The following is a 17,631-nucleotide window of genomic DNA, read 5'->3' as shown; positions in this document are numbered from 1 at the left end:
GTTTCATAGCAGCCAAACTACAGGAACAAGAAGCAGCTGTCTCTCCCTCCCTTCATATTGCAAGCAGTCGGCTACAGTATATTTTTCATAGATTGGTGATGCAAAAGCATACCAATATGATAAATCACAATCACAGTTTTTTTTCCCTCTCTGCTTCAATTTGGGCTACAGTTGGCTACTTACAATGAGCAATCTCAGTGCAGCATGATATGACATCGCATCAGCCCCAGTGCTGTGTGTAGTGGGTCTACCTGGGAAAAACTATGTATCCTGAGCACCTCCTGCAGATGTTACACTGTGACATATGTCATGCTGTGGCACAAATGCGCTGCGGCTGCTTTCATGGTGCACCCTTGTCGTGGTAGGATGTGACACTGTAAGTTGTGTATGTTTTAATATTCATCAGTCTTTAGTGTGGAGTTGTTATTCCTGAGTAGCAGCAATTTGAAAGGTAACACAGAGGAAGGTGCAGTGGTTCCTTGACTGCTGGTTTGCTTGTCTCCTCTGCAGACTGTCATTTTGTGAAGAAATTATTATTAGTAAAACTTCAAACCGTGATGCGCACTTTTTCTTTTGTTTACACTTTGTTCTCCCAGGAATTCTGCTAAACACTAAGTCCTCTAGCATGCTACCTAAAACAGGAGGCTTTGTCTGAGCTTTTCATGTCTTATCTAGGCCTGAGCCAAATGAAATGTCAGACCATCATTCCTGCTCAACAGGAAGCTGCACACAACTCATATTAGCCAAAATGTGCTACAGTTAAATGCATCCCCAGAGCTACAAAAGCCTCCTCTAAGCTGAGGTTCCAGTTACATTGTACCCTGCAGGACATAACACATCTATTCAATACCAGCTTAACTGTGCCTGCCGACAATACCCTGAGAAGAATATTGGGGTGATGGAGTATTGTGACATTTGATGGTGAAAGGGTTGGTACTGGGATTATCTCTGAAGCAGCCAATATATAGAGAGCCAACTTTGCAATTTTCTCAGCACAGCACCTGCCTGGACACTAATCACAGAGAGTTTGTGCCTTCTCTATATATGATCACTGGCTTCCTCAGAAAATAAATGGTTCACAATGATGTGCATTGTTGTATGCGGAGGCTCAAAATTGCATTTGTGCAGAGTTTGAATTACATTTTTTTTCTTTTAGTGATTCAGATGATTCAGTCTACAAGAATGCACTTATCAAAATCACTCAAACCTTGCTTTTCTTGCTGAATGCAACTATATTTGTTGCACGTATTTCTCAGTTTTCTAAATATTGTGAAAACTGTGCCTGAAAGCAGTTGGATAATAGGGGTTATCTGATGAGCCAATGCCACAAAGCACTGTTCCTCAGTGTTAGTAAATGCAAGACAATCACTTGCAAGGCAATAATGAATAAAGTTCAGTTTTTTTGTCCACATTTATTCAGATTTAAACTGTTTAATTTTGCAAATTACAAAAAAAAAAAAAAAGCACACAGCCGGTGGGTACAAATATTGTGACTTGTCAAAACTGGTGTAACTAGTAACGGCTGCATTTCACATAGGTGAGCCAGTTCCAGGGCTGTGGCATTGTGCAGGCTGGCGCGCTGGCATGGCTTACTGGCACAGCTAAATTGAGTGAAGCCATCATTAATGTTATTAGTCAGACGTGTAATTTTCCTGCCATGAGAAAGGTCTCTCATGCCTGTTTCAAAATACAATAGGCTTTAGTGCTGCAAATGTAACTGGATGGTTTGTGGAGCCAAAGCCAAACAACCGGGGCACAAAACTATTGCAGAAGAATCCCAGATGAAATTATTGATGGTTCACTGTGTTGAGGCAGGTCAGGGCTCCAGTTCATTGCCAGAGGTGTTTGCTGTGGAAAACAACCACAGGAGTCTACAAAGAAGGTGAGATGAGTCTTTCCTCTGCCCACTGACTTGTACATTTGGCCGTCTCATTCAAAAGAAATGCGGCAGTCGGCCAGATGGTGTAATATGGTCTTTGCTGGGGTTGTGGTTGCTCAGGAGCCAAACTCTGGTGACTCATCTTCACTCAGGAGGGGAGATGCCAGACACAGAAGTGGTGTTTGTCAGTGAGAGTGAAAATAACCATATGCGGGCCATCTCACTAGCATCTTTTATTTACCGACACCACCCTGCCTGGCCGGCAGTCTGTCTGCTGGCTAGCTGAGCGGCTGATAGACTGACTGGATGCTTGATTTGTAGGCTGTCTGGATCCTCACTGACTTGTTTACTGTCTGTGTAAGCTGAGTGACTTGCTTGATGCTAATGGCTCGCTTACCCTCAATGTCTGTCTGATTAGATCTTTAAATTATATTACTGTAAATAAATATTTGCTCTCAAAAACCTGCTTAAGACTGTGAAACACTAATGAAATCTGTGACTGAACGGGTACTGAAGAAGTTCACATGCACCAGTGTGTGTGTGTGTGTGTGTGTGTGTGTGTGTGTATACAGAATGGATGAGTTTAACCAAAGCTAGGACAGATTTGGATCTCTACATCAAATATTAAAAGTGAAGAGTTGAGATTAGCAGCAAATTGTAAAGTGAGAGACGGAATGATCAAATCCCACACTCAATCAGTTAATTATTTGGTCTTTTACTGAAGTTGGGGCTGCTGTATTGACAAAATCCTGTCCCGATGGAAGTCTTACTAAAACTCGCAGACCAATTTCTGGATTTCTCAGACTCTTTATCTCTCTCTCCGTAGGCTCTTGGCTCAGGCAGGAAAGAGGCACAGAGGCTTTTATTAATGATTCTAATTATTGTTAAATAATTGTGGTAAAATTGTTATTTTACCTTATGTTTGTTAATCACAACTAACACGCATTTTGCTTTTTTGTGGGTCTGCCTCGACCTTTGGAAAAAATCTTAACCTTAATTACAACAGAACCATGGATTCAGAGAGAAAGCCCAAAACCCATTTTCTGCTTCTTATTTTCAACTAGTGCTTGAATGTGAAGTGTCATTTCAGACCAGTCTAACCTGTCCTCAGCCAAAGTTGTTTCAGTCTCCAACTAGGCACAGTGCCTTACAGGGCTAATGAGGTTAATGAGGTTTCTGGAACTGTAGTAACCCCGGACCTGCAGTATATTTTAGGCAGAGAGCCAATCTTTTGAACTACTGTCTCATCTATGACTAACTTACAGGAAGTCAAGTCACACATAAGGAAATGTTAGTTTATGTCACAAAATTGCTTTCATTCATATATGTAGAATATGATGTCTGTAGCTAGTCATCTCATATGGCCATGGAGCAGAGAATAAGAGCCTAGTGTCAGTGTTCCTAGCATTTAAAATACTGGTCCCTGCGTATTATAGATGGCTTAATTTAGAAGTGTCAAATGATGCATCTGTTATCACTCCCAGTGTATCCAGACCTCATGATGAAGTGCATCAAGGACAAAAGACTGATCTATCCATGCAGGACTGATGCTAATTTGTTACAGTTGGCGAGGTGGTGTTTGATGAAGGTCAGAGACACAAACATTAAACGTTCATTTAAAAGTGTATCATTGTGAGACCCATCTCTTTGAGATGAACTGTCCTTTAGAGACACGCATCACTTTCCTGTGTTCTGAATAAAGTAATTAAAATCATGATGAGTGGGGCATCACATTTTAACGAGTCCACAAGGATCCCTCTTTGTGAGGTGCCATACTGGCAGTGACACAGGTGAGAGGTGGGACACTGTGAGTGTGTGTGAGTGGGTATGTTGAAGACTAATTGCAGTTTGTAAATAGAGTCTAGGCTTTGGCACTCATTGACATGCCACTAGTGCCCACTGTATCCACAGAGTTGTAGAATCAGGGTGGTGGGACATGTTTAAAGGATTGGTTCCACTTGATATTAAATGTAATAAATGTCATACTCGCTCTCTTTTTAGAGAGACTAGTGTGAAAGAGAAAAATAAAAAAATATAAATAAAAAAAAATAACTTTGCAATTTGCATCCCCCACTTTCTTAGATTGTTCAGGGTGGTTTATCTATAATAGCACTATTTCCCATAGCATAAAAAGGAGCACATCAAAACAGTATTTTGCAACTGGTGGTGAGTAGAACAAATACAAATAAACAAACCAGGTCGTCAGATCTGGAATTTTTTTTATGGAAAGCGCAATCATTTATTTTCAGAGCTCCTGACTTTAACTTAAAGTAATTCCCGGACTACTTTGTGTCATTTTCATAGGTCAAGAGTTTTCAAAGTCTGACACTGTGAGCCACCAATCAGACAAAATCAAAACACCCACACCCTCCCATCACCCTCCATTTCAAATGTTGATAAGGCAACATGAAAAAAGTTTGTTGATATCACCACACCAAACTACAAGCTAAACTACACTAGCTAACTCCCTGTTGATTTCAGAATACATGCCCCTCTGTCTAACATCTCATGCAGCATCTTTCCCTCATTCCGTGTGCTCCCTGCACCTCCCCTGTCTCTAAAGAATCTGTACCAGGTGTTCTTATAAATATTTCTAAATTTTAGAAAACTGAATTTAGTTGTAATTCAGTCTTTTTTTTAAATGAGAAATGCCTCATCTGTACATCAGAGAGGTGAACATTTGTATTATTTTTTTTGTTAGTAACTTCAGTACAAATATAGATTGACCTTGGCTGTTGCTTTTAGAACATGATGCTCTTCCAACATAAGTGATAAACTGCATTGTTGCTGTAATACTGCCACTGCAAATCAAAGTGTAATTGATAGGATAATCTGGCACAGAGGCAACATGGCAGCATAGGTCTCCTCCCTTCTGGAGTAGATTTCTTGGGCTTACTGTAGGCTTTAAAACTGGTTTGACATTGATGTGACCCATTTTTTACTCACCTCTTTTTTTTCCAGCGCTATACTTTTAAAACTGGCTTAACAGTAATGCTTCTTCTTTGTGTGTTAATGCTAGCAATGCCAGTGCCAGAGCAGCCTGCGGAGCAAGAGAAGGGGGCCATGGTTCCCCCTGTGATGCCAGCCTCCAATGGAGACAGATCTGAGACGGAGACGACCTCTTCCATCCTCGCTTCTGTCAAAGAGCAGGTAGGAAATCACCCACGTACATATGTCAAACCTTAATTGTGTTTACTTTGGCAAGAAAGGCAAGTTTTTTTTTGCTTTTGGTTGCCTCTCTTTCTCTCGCTCTCTCCACTTCTCTCCACCTCTCTAGCCCTTGAACAGCTTGCTTTGAGGCGGGTCAGGAGGTTGTCACTGTTATTCAGGGAATAGAGGCACTCTGCTGTTTTAAAGTGTTTAAAAAAACCAAAGATTGATTGCTGCCAAGGGAATGCAAGAGTTTAATGGATGGAAATGATGGAGATTATGGGGTGAGAGCTGTAGCCAAGAAGGCATAATTGAAAAAGTCATTAAAATCAAGGCCATTACTCGATGGGGAGCGTTAGAAGGTGGCTGCAGTGCTGCAAGAGGACAGGGCCAAGATGTTGCCTGGTTTCAGGTGGGCATGAAGAATGAGGGAAGAGGGGAGGACAAGAAGACACATGGAGAGGGGAAGAGGCAAATGTACATCATGGGTGGGCGAGATTGGTGTGAGAGGGGAGGAAGACGGGTGCAGGACAATAATAATTGACATGTCTTCCATTGGAAGTTACTGAGTTAAGACCTTGGACTGAGAAGGGGAGGGAGAGAAATAAGAAAGAATGGGAGAGCAGGTGGCTTTGTGGGTTTGATTAATACAATGCATGTGTGCGGGCGGCACTTCTGTAGAAAAATGTTGCATTTAATATTTCACATATATGGAAGTATACGGTAACACAAAGAAAAAGACATGAAAAGACGTTTCAAGTCCCTCTGAAAAGAACCCCTGTTTCACTCTAATTCCATTTGGTGATTTGTGTTGATCCTTGGACTTATTCCTTTGTGTAATGCAGTGCTGTTTCATTTGGATTTAGCTCATCAGCCAATGCAATACACCATAGATTTATCATTTTTCCTATCTACACTACTATCTACTTCAATGTAATACCACAAAATATTCCATTTACCCTTACCGAATGAAGGACAAGTGCTGATGGCAATTTAAGCTTTTTCACCCTTGCAAATGGCATTCATTTGTTTTTTTTCCATCAGAGAACCACTCAGTGCTCTCACATTACTGAATCAGTGAAGCAAGCAGGGTTTAGTCAGATCCATGCACTGTACCAGATTTGAACCCGCAGCTCCATCCTCCTGTTGGGGAAGTTACCCAGAAGGAAAAAGATCACAGAAATGTAGCCATTGTTGAAATCTTGCAGAGTAACAGCTCCACAAACTCCCCCCCTCAGGGAAAAATAATGTTTTGAAAATTTCAAATTAGTTCCTTGTTCGGTCACCAGAAGGAAACGGAATTGGCTTTGCATTCAAGTTTTGGACCGACATGAGTTTGATGTTACAATAAGCTTAATCAGCTCGACATAGCAGCAGAGTGGAGAGGCTGCAGGAATGTATTTTTTCCAGTGCTCTCACATCACTGATTCACTGAGGCGTACCTGATTTAGTCAAATCCATGCAGCTTTACTGATCCACACCTTACTAATGCAACACTGATACAAGGTAGTAGGCTGAAAAAATAACCACCACTCCTTACTTTGCTCCATTGCTGTGGGGATTTTCATCATTTTCCATCAACCAAACATTTTTACATACAGTTTAAAGAAACGCAGTAGAAAGTCTATTCCTCTTTTTTCTCTCTTTGGAGACATGTGTGATGCAACTTAGGTACATTAGGTACCAAGAGGAATAAACCTACATGTCCTGCTGCTCACCTCCACATGTGGTGCTGAGGAAAGAAAGAGGACATGCTTGCTGACGTGTCCTTGGGCAATGCATTTGTCCTTCAGGTGTCCCACTGGAGCTGACTCGTGGCCAGCAGTAGAAGACAGGAACTACTCAGTGTCATCCACATGCAGGAAACTGCCATACTGCATAAGTAATCTGCCAGAAACAGTCATTTGAAATTGATTGTAAATTTAACAGAGTAGAAGGGAAGCTGTTATTTTGCCGCAAACCAATTGTAATAATGTGTCTGCACCTGTCTCACCAAAATACGTTTATTTATTTGTGTGTGTATACATATATATATATATATATATATATATATATATATATATATATATATATATATATATATATATATATATATATATATATATATATATATATAAACTTACTTATAGATAAGGCAGGGTGAATGTATATGATATACTTGTTGTCAACAGGTCTGTTTACACAGACACATGATATTTCATAGATAATCAATTTTCCCACCAGACACACATGACACATCGATGTCCGCACACAATAACTGATGGTGTGGTATTATGTGGTAATTTTAACATGTTAACATCTTATGTCAACACATCTTACATATAGAACACAGATTTTTTTTTTCCCCAATGATTTCTACTCAGTCCACGATTTGTGGCTTTTTTGTGCACTACAGGTACATGTGTACTTGTAGTTTGTGTGTAATAGATGTGTGATGTGAATGTGTTAGAAAAGGTTAAATCTAAATATAGCTCTCACAATCTCCCTCACACAGACATTCTCTCTCCAGATGTGTGTGCCTGTGTGTGTGTGTGTGTGTGTGTGTCCCGGCATCTGAACATGTAATAATGATAATAATGATGATAAAATAAATAAATAAGTGAAAATCATTATTTGTAGAGCACTTTTCACAAAGTGACAAAGTGCTTCACACAGGGCAGCAAATTAAAAAGAAAATCAAGTTACAGCGTGTGACAACAAGGCAGAGAAATAATCGTAAGATAAAAGATAAAGGGATGTCAGTGATGTAAGATGAAATAAATTCTAGAAAAGGGATTAAAACAGAACAAAAAGACAAATAAAATCAAGAAAGTGATAAAAGTATGCTTTAAGAAGGGATTTAAAAGATGTCACTGACTTGGCTCGCCTGATTCCCTTAGGCATGTCGTTCCCCAGTGTGCGTGTGTGGGTGTGATGGTAGCTAAGGAAAAAGTGACGTGGTATGTTCATGTTAGTGAAATGATTTCCTACTACTGCTGACCCTGGGGATTGTTAAAGGATGTCAAGAATGAAACACAATTAGAAACTGGACTCAAAGGATTATGTGTGCTTTAAAACTCTGAGATTACTTATTCCTTGCTGTTGTCTTTATCAGTTAGTGGGCTGAGGTGGTGAGAGCATCTTGATACTTTTGAATTTACCCTTAAATTACACATATTCCATGTCTTCCCTTTATCCAGCAGGTTTTTCTCCCCTTCCTCTGCACAAAAAAACAACCCTCCCTTTTTTAAAATCCAATGCTGATTCATATTACATACAATAGGCATGAACATTTTCTTGCTTACCTTGGTTCTCAGTTCATTCTTAATGTGTGACCCCCATGTAATGTTCTTCCTTATAATTTGAGGGGCCAGTATTTACTTTAAAACTCACTGGGTTAGAATGAATTGAATGAATTAGAATGGATAAAATGATTTAGTGCCCTTAGCGTAGTCTACAGGACATTTGAGATTTATTCTCTCCTCTACACTATCTGTTGACTCTGTGTTTGTGTGGAAAAACACCTGGTGGCCTGTTAGCTCATGGTCACCAAAGAGGGACCCAAAGTAACAGACACAGAGGCAACTTGCTATTGGGTGCAAATGTGCTACAGCGGTAAGGTCCCTGAAATGTAATTAAGATACATGACACTGAAAAGCTTACAGACGGTAGTCCTGTTACATTTGTCTTGGCATGCATGGCACTCAGGGGGCAGGGGGCGCCTGGCCTTCTGGGGCCTGCCTGTAACAACAGGTCTGGAACTTGAAATGACCAAGTCTCCGTGTAGTACACTCATTATCTCTGCTCTCTCCTCTGTTGCCCCGGGCTTTGCTGAAACTGCACCATGTGTCTCCTCTGAAGCACATGATGTCCACAGCTACAGTCAGTGAGGACCTTCACCAGGAAGGCACACAGACGTTCACAGCACCCCCCTAGATTTGGCTTATATATATTATCATATATAATCAATAATATGACTACATTTGAAAAATGCGTTATCATATTTACACATATCCTTTATGACTTTATGACATTTTTAAAACTTACTGCACACTCTAAGATTGAGTAAGGAAATTCTCAAGTGTTATGGTACATTTTTATGGATTGTCCTCTATGAGTTTCTCCTTTTAAGTTGACAAAAAGCCAGGGGTCAAATTCAATGTGTGTAAGTCAGAATGCTCAACAGGATATCTGCTTAATGCAAAATCTCCCCTCTCTCAGATGAATGTCAGCTGGCTATCTCTCCTGTTAAATTTCTCAAATTTAACGACTCCTGTACTGCTGCAGTTGGAACCAGTTGAGTTTCTCCAGATGCTTTGCACTATGTTGCATCATGTCTCAACTTGCCTCAGGAGAGCTCCACAGAGACCAATTTAACCAGAGCTGATTTGTTCTAGAATCTATCCCTTTTCTACATGTTTTTTATTTCAGTCGGGGTTAATGTCCTGCTCTGTTTCTGGAATAAGCCCCGGTAATTCAACCTTGTTTCTTGCTAAATTATAATCTGCATGTTTTCTCATGTGTCCCTGATTGCTACTGTGATACTTTACTGATTCCAACTATAATGAGTTGAATGAAAGATGTTTGCTGTTCTACACATCTAACATCAAGTTCATCTTTCCTGAGAAAAATAATTTGGTTTAAAAGAGGTGATGCCTTGTGTTCCTCATCACCACATTTCAGCATCTAGTCAATTTATTGTTTTCAAATTACACAGTAATTGACAGATTAAGGTCATTTAGTGTGTGATGGGTTGGTGAACAATTATGCTCTCTTTAAAGCCAGAAAAACACAAGAAAAAAAGACAACAAATGCTGCAGGGTAAAAATTATTTTTAATTATTGAGTAGTCATAGAAAAAAAAAAAAAGAACTTTTGAAATAATACTTTTGGGGTTCCAGTGAGTTATCTTCTATTCAATCCTGCTGCATGCTTGACGTAAGATAGGATCAGAGCTTCTCATGCCTGGACGCTGTCTTTTAAATAAAATAAAATGAGATCTGCCTCTTACGTAGGTCATGCAATTTTCTTGTGCTGTTATTAGCCTTTAGTTATTATTGCTGCAGAGGGCTCTGACTGTTCCATTACCCGTTACATTTCTGAGTGCTTTATGACGATCCATTTTCCTGCTTTTCCTACCTTAAAATTATAGACTCCCACCTGTGATAATGCATACAAGTACCATTTAAATGGTTGATGTTGTTACATTAAGTTTTCAGTGACAGTCAGGGACAGAGGTGGTGTGTTTTTGTGTTGTCTGTCTGTCTGTCCGACCACCAACATGATATCTCAGTAACACCTTGAGGGAACTTCTTCAGATTTGGCACAAACAGTCAGGTGAAGTTGATAATGAACTCATTACATTTTGGTGGTCAAAGATCAAAGGTGAAGGTCACAGTGATCTCACAAAACACGATTTTGGCCCTGTGAACACAATATCTCAAGAACTCCTCAAGGGAATCCCTTCAAACTTGGCAGAAATGTCCACTTTGACTCAAGGACGAACTGATTAGATTTTGGTAGCCAAAGGTCAAAGGTCAATGTGACCTCACAAAACATGTTTTTGTTTTTCCATAACTCATGAATTCATACAATAATAAGGACACAATTTAACACAGGATAGGATAGGATCAAATGATGACGTGACATTTTATATCCAAATGGTCAAAGGTCAGCTTCACTGTGACATCATAACGCACAGACACTTCTGGCCATTAGTCAATGCTGTAAGGGTAGATTGTGACCATATAACTGCAAGGTGGGAATTCTAGGAATTCTGGGAATTCTGACTAATAGCAATGTCATAGTTGTTATGAAATATTAAGTCATGTAACAATTTGCATGTGATTTGAGTGAAATAATATAATGCATGAACCAATCTGCAAGGATGACTCATGCTGCATGTGCATTGGTGTGAGGCTTCTTTTAACTGTGGACCATTAGCAGTCTAATTTAGTAACAGTAATGTCTGAAACTCAGTCCTCATTTATAAGCATACAGGTCATTTATATGTGCAAAAAACCACACTGCCTTTAACCTTCAATTTTGCCTCTCGTTTTTGGGCATTTGTAAGCTCATCATAGTCATCACCAGCAGTATTTTCTCTGTCACAGTCAGAGTTGTAACTGTGGCCGTCACTGTCATCACCATTGTCATCTTTGTCATGTACTTCCTCTGCCACAAACAAAAACAGCTGCTCTTCCTGCCTGTTGTTGAACTACACTGTGTTCATCCTCCTTTGAGGTTGTTGCATGCGAGCTGACAGTGTCCATAAACCACTCAAGTTATCAAGGGTTCACAACTGTTGGAAGCTTTTCACTTTGTGTATTTGAAAGGAGCAAGGTCTCTTTCAGAGCTGAGAGGGTAATATAGTCTATCCTCTGGACTGCCAGTCTGCTATTCTTTGCTGGGGTTTGAGGGCACTTCATTGGCCTTTAGAGTGAGCTGAAAACTTTCCTTTTGCTATTATGCGCTCACTAAGCTTGAATACTGCTTTGGTTATCGACTGTGCATATTATCAACACTTTGATACTCTCCAACCCTTATAGAAGGCGCTTTAAAGGTGATTTTGTGTAGGTGTCTGTATGTTGATTACAACTTACTCTGAAAGTAAATTTGTGTGTGTGTCATTTGTGTATGTATGTGTTTGCTTGTCTGCCTAACCCTCCATCTCTGCCTCTCCTGTTCTCTCCCCTTTATCGATGCCCTGTCTATTGCTGGGCTTGACAGCTGTGTTTTGTAGCTGGTATAAATTAACTCTGTCTCAGAGTCAGAACGATAGGGAAGCAATGAATTCTCATGCAAACCAACGACTATCGAATACAGCCGCTGATAAAAAATAAAATAAAATAAAATTGTCTCTCCTGAAAATCACATGTCACAAACATGAAAGAAAAAAATAATTTTCTGGTTATTAATACATTTTGAAAGGGTTGGAAGATCATGTAAACATTCAATATAAGAAAAACATTGTGAGGTTTCCCTACAATAATACTGAGTAAACCTTGCTTTTGACCTGCATATTGGGTCCTTCTTCCTGCTGTGGCAGCAGTTAACTCTGAAGTGACACTGTCATACCACCTTATTTGTCTCTTTCACTGTGCCAGTGTGGGAACAGGTTCTTTAGCCAGGGGGCATACATGCTGTGTGCGTGTGACTGGATTAGTTGCACATATGTATGTACTATATGTAGAGTACATGGTCATCTGTGTGTGCAGTACGGCTGTGTGTAAGCCTGTGCTTTCTTGCCTGCCTCTGTGTGTGTGTGTGTGTGTGTGTGTAAAAGTGTGTAATTCATGTGGATATGTGGACTGTAATCTAAGAGAGAGTTTTCTTTTAGGTAGAGGGAAATCACTCAACTACTGGGAAGAAATCGGCCAGCTCTGCCAGTCAACACTCTCAGCAGGGAAGAATGGGAAACATAGATGCTTTTTACACACCCATTGACACACACACACAAACACACACACACACACAGACACACGCACAGACACAGATATGTGATTACATTGTGAAGCCAAACCTGCTGTACTGCATTGAAGCACCTCGCCAGGAGTTGCTTTTCTTTCAGTAGAGAACGGTGCTGTATGTGCTATCCAGTCTGACAGTGTGTTTCTGCAGCCCTCAAAACACAAGTTACTCACAATTGCTAGGTGCAGTTTTAATGTATGAGGCCTATTCCTGGTGATGACTTGTGGCTTTTAGATTAAGCTAAAAGCTACTGAGGTGATGATTTTTATGCAGGCTTGAGTGGGAGGTGTGTCCCAGTAGCAGTATGCCTTTGCCATTTACTCACTGAGAGAACATCTGTGGGAGACTGGGGCAGAAGAGAGTGGTGTTCAGTTGCCTCACCCTGGCTCAGAAGTGCTGTGGCAAGGGAAGAATTATTAGTTGGCCCGCAGGCTGTTGTACTTCTTGGCACTGTTGTTGTGTGTGTGTGTGTAGCTGAGTGTGTACATGCGCTGGAGTTTGGGTCTGCCAGTGGTGTTGCAATGTTCCATTTAGTCAACATCACCCAGCCAGCAACCCCCACTGTTGTGTCACCAACATCATAACTGGCAGCTGGCAGGCTACATGCTACTGCAGCTGTCATGCTTTGGGCCAAAGACACAGAAAGCAACGAGAGACAGAATGAGCAAGAGGGAGGACATGACATATGCAAATTATATAAATGTGTGTGTGTGTGTGTGTGTGTGTGTGTGTGTGAAGGTGGGTTAGAAAAGAAGATGAGAGGGCACAGGTAGAAGGTACAAAAGAGGAAGGAAGATAGATTAAAGGAGAAAGAGGGAACTAAGAAGAGGGAGTGAGAGAGCGAAAAGAGAGAGAGAGCAGAGCTTCAGTGGCAGCCATCCAATACCCAGCACTCCGAGACAACTACCAAACCAGACTTGCCAATTATCGTCTGAAGGTCAATCAGTGAAAGTGGAATCACAGTACAATGCTGTTTGTACACTCTCTGTGGCAGGGATAAATGATCCAATACAAACACTGTAAAACTGCTGGAAAGCTCATAGAAAAAAGAAAAAAAAAAACTTTCTTGGATAAAAAGGCACAAAGTGAAAACGTTTCCTTCAAAGCTGAGGAAGAAGAATTAGGGTGTGCTTACAATATACAGCTTTCTAGAAGTAGTGTTCCTGCAGCCACAGTCTGTGCTGGTAATTTAAAGAAGGACATGATCTTTGGCTCTTTAATGGCCAGCTGCAGATGCTGCCTCTGTCAGCCGTCAGGACTTAGGAACAGCTCTTGCAACCCAAGTGGGAACTCCTTAAGTTAACGAATATACTCAGTATTGATTCCTTACTGAAATATCGGAGTAAGAAGTGTAGCCTATTCTGCAACCCATTCTCACTGTGTTTGTGTAGTAAACTGTCTGCTGCCAATGCCAAGTACTTTATACCATTCACTGTTATACAGTACAAATGACTGGTACTGGAGGACCCTTGGCATCCTGCTTGCAGCTGCACAGTAGTATTGTGTATATATGTATAAATGAGTCGTTAGGAGCTAGAAACACAAGAATAGTGTGAAAACAATGAGATGGAAAATCTATACTTTGTTACTCTGACACACATAGGCATGAAGGCAAATAATGTAGAAGACCTTTCATAGTATACTGACTGTTTTGAAAGATTATGTTCTGTGGCAACCAGAGACAGTATGTCGATAGCAACTGCAAAAAAAAACAACAAAAAAAAAAAAAAAAAACAAACAACAAAAAAACAGACCCAAAAAAGCCCCCAAAAAACCCAAAAACAAAAAACCAGAAAACTGGGTCAAAAGTCTGCAGCCTGCCAAGGTTCCCCCCATGACTCCTTATCAAACCCAGACTCAGTATTAATGTGTTCATTTGTTATGTGTCCGCCTCTCCCTCCCAGAATTACACCTGGTCATTTCTGAAAGATGCAGAATCGTGTAGAACGAGGAAGAACAATGACATTGTTAGACAGGAAGTCTAATGAGGCATGAAATCAATATGTACAATCCTGCCTCACCCGGAGCATGCTGGGTAATGGAGTGTCAGCAGTGCTTTGGAGCTGTTTTAATCACAGGGACCTTGGAATATCTACTTGTAAACAGGCTGGTTATACTGCCAAACTACTGCAAACCCTTGAGATGTGTGTTCGTGAATATCTGTGATTACTTTTTACATAATTGAAGTAAACTGTGTGTCCATATGCCCGTAGCTGCATGGAGCAAAAACAGAGCAGTGTGTTTTGAAGGAGTTTAGTATGAGTGGGACTGTGAGACCCACATCATAAATGTGGGATCATGGCTCCGCTGTAAGGATCAAAATGAGCCCCCCCCTCTGTGCTCCCTTCTCCCCTCTGCTTATTCCTTCTCCCTCACTTGAGCTCTGTTTCATTAGCCTTTAACACTGTGACAGAGCCCAATACTGATCGTGCATGTGAAGTGAGAGCTCTTCCTGCTAATCACTTAGCCTACACAATCCTCCATCCCCACCACAAAGTCCCACAATCATCTGCATGCTAATGCTACCTTATTCTCGAATCTAGCTCAGGCTTGCATTTGCCTGCATGCTGATGAACTTGTTAGCAAATTCTTGAATGCTAATATTGCTATAGCCAAAGGGCTAATGCGCATCCTGAATGCTAATAATATATTGAATTTAGAATACCTACTGGCAGCACTGTAACTTTAATGCTAATGGCAACATTTTGCAGATAGCCTTTGTTAACTCTCATTCCTTGAGCAATAATGATCTCTTGATTACCTGCCAATATAAGGAAGTAAACAAGACTTTCCCAGGATGATTCTGTCAGACCTAACCTCAGCTGACATAGTGAATACTATGATTGACTTAAAATTTATTCTTTGCGTATGGTGTGAGGTGCTCTCCAGGGCTTAGCAGGTCTAAAGTGGTACAGCTGAGCACTGTGGTAATGTTGGAGTGAGCTAGTACCCTGTGGCTACGAACATGGCTTGGAAAACTGCACAGTGATGTGTGAGAATAGCATCGATTAATTGAACTTGTCTGTCAGGGCCCTTTGTTTACAGGCCCTTTGTTTGAGTCAGACACCAGGGGAGATATTCCTGTTGGATAGAAGTGGAGAAACAATGTTTCTAAGTCCCTATTACACAAAACTACCGCAGACACAGCAGATGCTGTTGAGTGGGTGTTTGAAGGGTACCTTTCCCATACAGGCTCCACACTGCTTTCACTTTTCAAGCTCCACTGTTTGTGTGGGTTACTACTTGACTGAAACTCATCGTCTCTCCCACTCTGCTTTTAAAATTCCACAATGCTAATAATACAATGTTATTTATATCCATTTAACTACTATGACTCCTTTTTTAAGCCAACTGAAATCATAATGACTATTGTGTGTGTACTACAGTTTAAAGACTGACTTGTTCTTGACACTTGGTGCCACTTCATCTGGTCCTGTAGTCTGGCTGACATGATTAGAAAACATGAGATGGCCCCGTGTGGTTAAGCTTTATCCCGATTTGAGAGGAAATAGGCCTTTCATTCTCCCTGAGTCCCTATCGATCTGAAAATGAGAAAATGGAAAGATTACTGTGTGATGGAAAGAGCCATTAAAGAGCTAGGGAGGCAAAGAGCTCAGAAAACGTCCAAGTATTTATCAGTTGACTGGCATTTTGTATCCGGGGAATGCTTGCTGATTGTGCATGCGCTTTTGAACAGTGCTCCACTATGTAGTTACTTTTTTGCAGTTCAGGGACTGGATGCATCAAAGCCTGCAGTTTTATAGCCTAAATATGTCATAATGAGCTGACAAGGCCTAAGAAAATCTATGTGAATTTGGCAGATCTACCTGAATTTTGTAGCATGGGTGTATCTTATATTCCATTGTACACCAGTCAGTTCTCAACTTGTAGAGTTGGGAAACAAAACTGAGCTGTGTTATATTTGCCAGGTATTTGCTGTCAGATTGTTACAGTAACTGGTAAATACATCACTTCATTTATCAATTAAATCAATTAAAAAGCCACTGCAGGGTGTTAATAATGGCAGCCAGGCATAAATGCCACTGTTCTTGTTGTTAATCACAGGGCATTCCAGAGAGATGGAAGTTACAGTATATGGACACATTTATCATTAGCCTTGTGTGCTATTTGTTACCCATTATCTGTTTAAATGAAACATTGTAACTCAGATTGTAATCAGGGGTTATTATTCATTTTGCTGCTCTTTCCAAGTGGTATTAACATTTTGTTGGCCATTTAAGAGTGACATCATTACATAGACTCTGGTAGCCTAGATTTTAGGTCCTGTCGAGGACCCAGTTTATGGGTCATGTCCTTCAGAGAATCCAGTCTGTGAATTGGGACACCGAATCACACCTGAGAGCTCTACAGTACAAACAGTCCTCTACTGCTGGACACCGAGCAGCTCCACTGGGGTAGATTGCGGTCAAGTGTCTTGCTTAAGGGCACTTTTGTGATAATTGTTGAGGGAGCGTGGAGTGCTACTCATTTGCTTTCTCTCGTCATACTTGTTTTGGCTAACCCTTTGTTGACCACTGTGCTGGGTTTTAACTGACTGCATTTACTGCGTCACACATTCCCTCAAGGACACACTCGAGGAAATGTGTGATCCTTCCTGTGGATCTGCAATAAAATGTTACTGACTGGTCATTTAAATTGAGTCCTAAAACCCTACTGTAAAAGGAGATAGCCAATAGGAAAAAAAAGCATATCCAGTCAGTCAATGCTGCACAGCATGATACATAATGCTGACTATACAGTCTTGCAGAAATCTGCTTGACTCCTCTTGCATCAAGTCTTGTGGCTAGATCAGATTAAGTTTATCACTCTTTCCTGTATTTGTCACATTCTCCAGTCACATTGAATGAAAAAAGAGATCAGTGCACACTCGAATGACAGAGGCAAAAACAGCAGCCCTTATTTTTTATTGAAGGGTGGTATTATCAGTGTGATATTAATACAGCAACTCTGAGTACGATTTATTTCTTTATCAAAACATTAATGCTACATGGGTGCTCTGTATCATTTCAGACATTTTTTTTTTTATAAAAGGCAGACATAGTGGAATGGAGTTATATCCACCACAGAAGTATTACTCAGAGTGTACGTGTCTACACGTACACTCTAGACTTGTTTTTATGAAGCATACACGTG

The 17,631-nt window shown here is 40.6% G+C and overlaps 1 protein-coding gene across 2 annotated transcripts in view; it reads left to right on the top strand.

Annotated features, from left to right (window-relative positions):
- The window catches only part of ctnnd2a (catenin (cadherin-associated protein), delta 2a), a 249,987-nt gene that overhangs the window by 32,452 nt on the left and 199,904 nt on the right, over positions 1–17,631 (top strand). For both annotated transcript variants that reach the window (XM_071485479.1, XM_071485478.1), the window contains exon 2: positions 4,899–5,029. In XM_071485479.1, coding sequence (XP_071341580.1) covers positions 4,901–5,029 — 129 coding nt within the window. In that variant the 5' untranslated portion in view covers positions 4,899–4,900. The remainder of the gene's footprint in view (positions 1–4,898; positions 5,030–17,631) is intronic.

Source organism: Trachinotus anak, unplaced genomic scaffold (assembly GCF_046630095.1).
Source record: "Trachinotus anak isolate AG129_WGS33_773 ecotype Australia unplaced genomic scaffold, CSIRO_AGI_Tana_v1 ptg000009l, whole genome shotgun sequence".
In the NCBI taxonomy this organism is placed as follows: domain Eukaryota; kingdom Metazoa; phylum Chordata; class Actinopteri; order Carangiformes; family Carangidae; genus Trachinotus; species Trachinotus anak.
The sequence above is the reverse complement of the archived record's forward strand: the minus strand, read 5'-3'. Positions and strand labels throughout refer to the sequence as shown.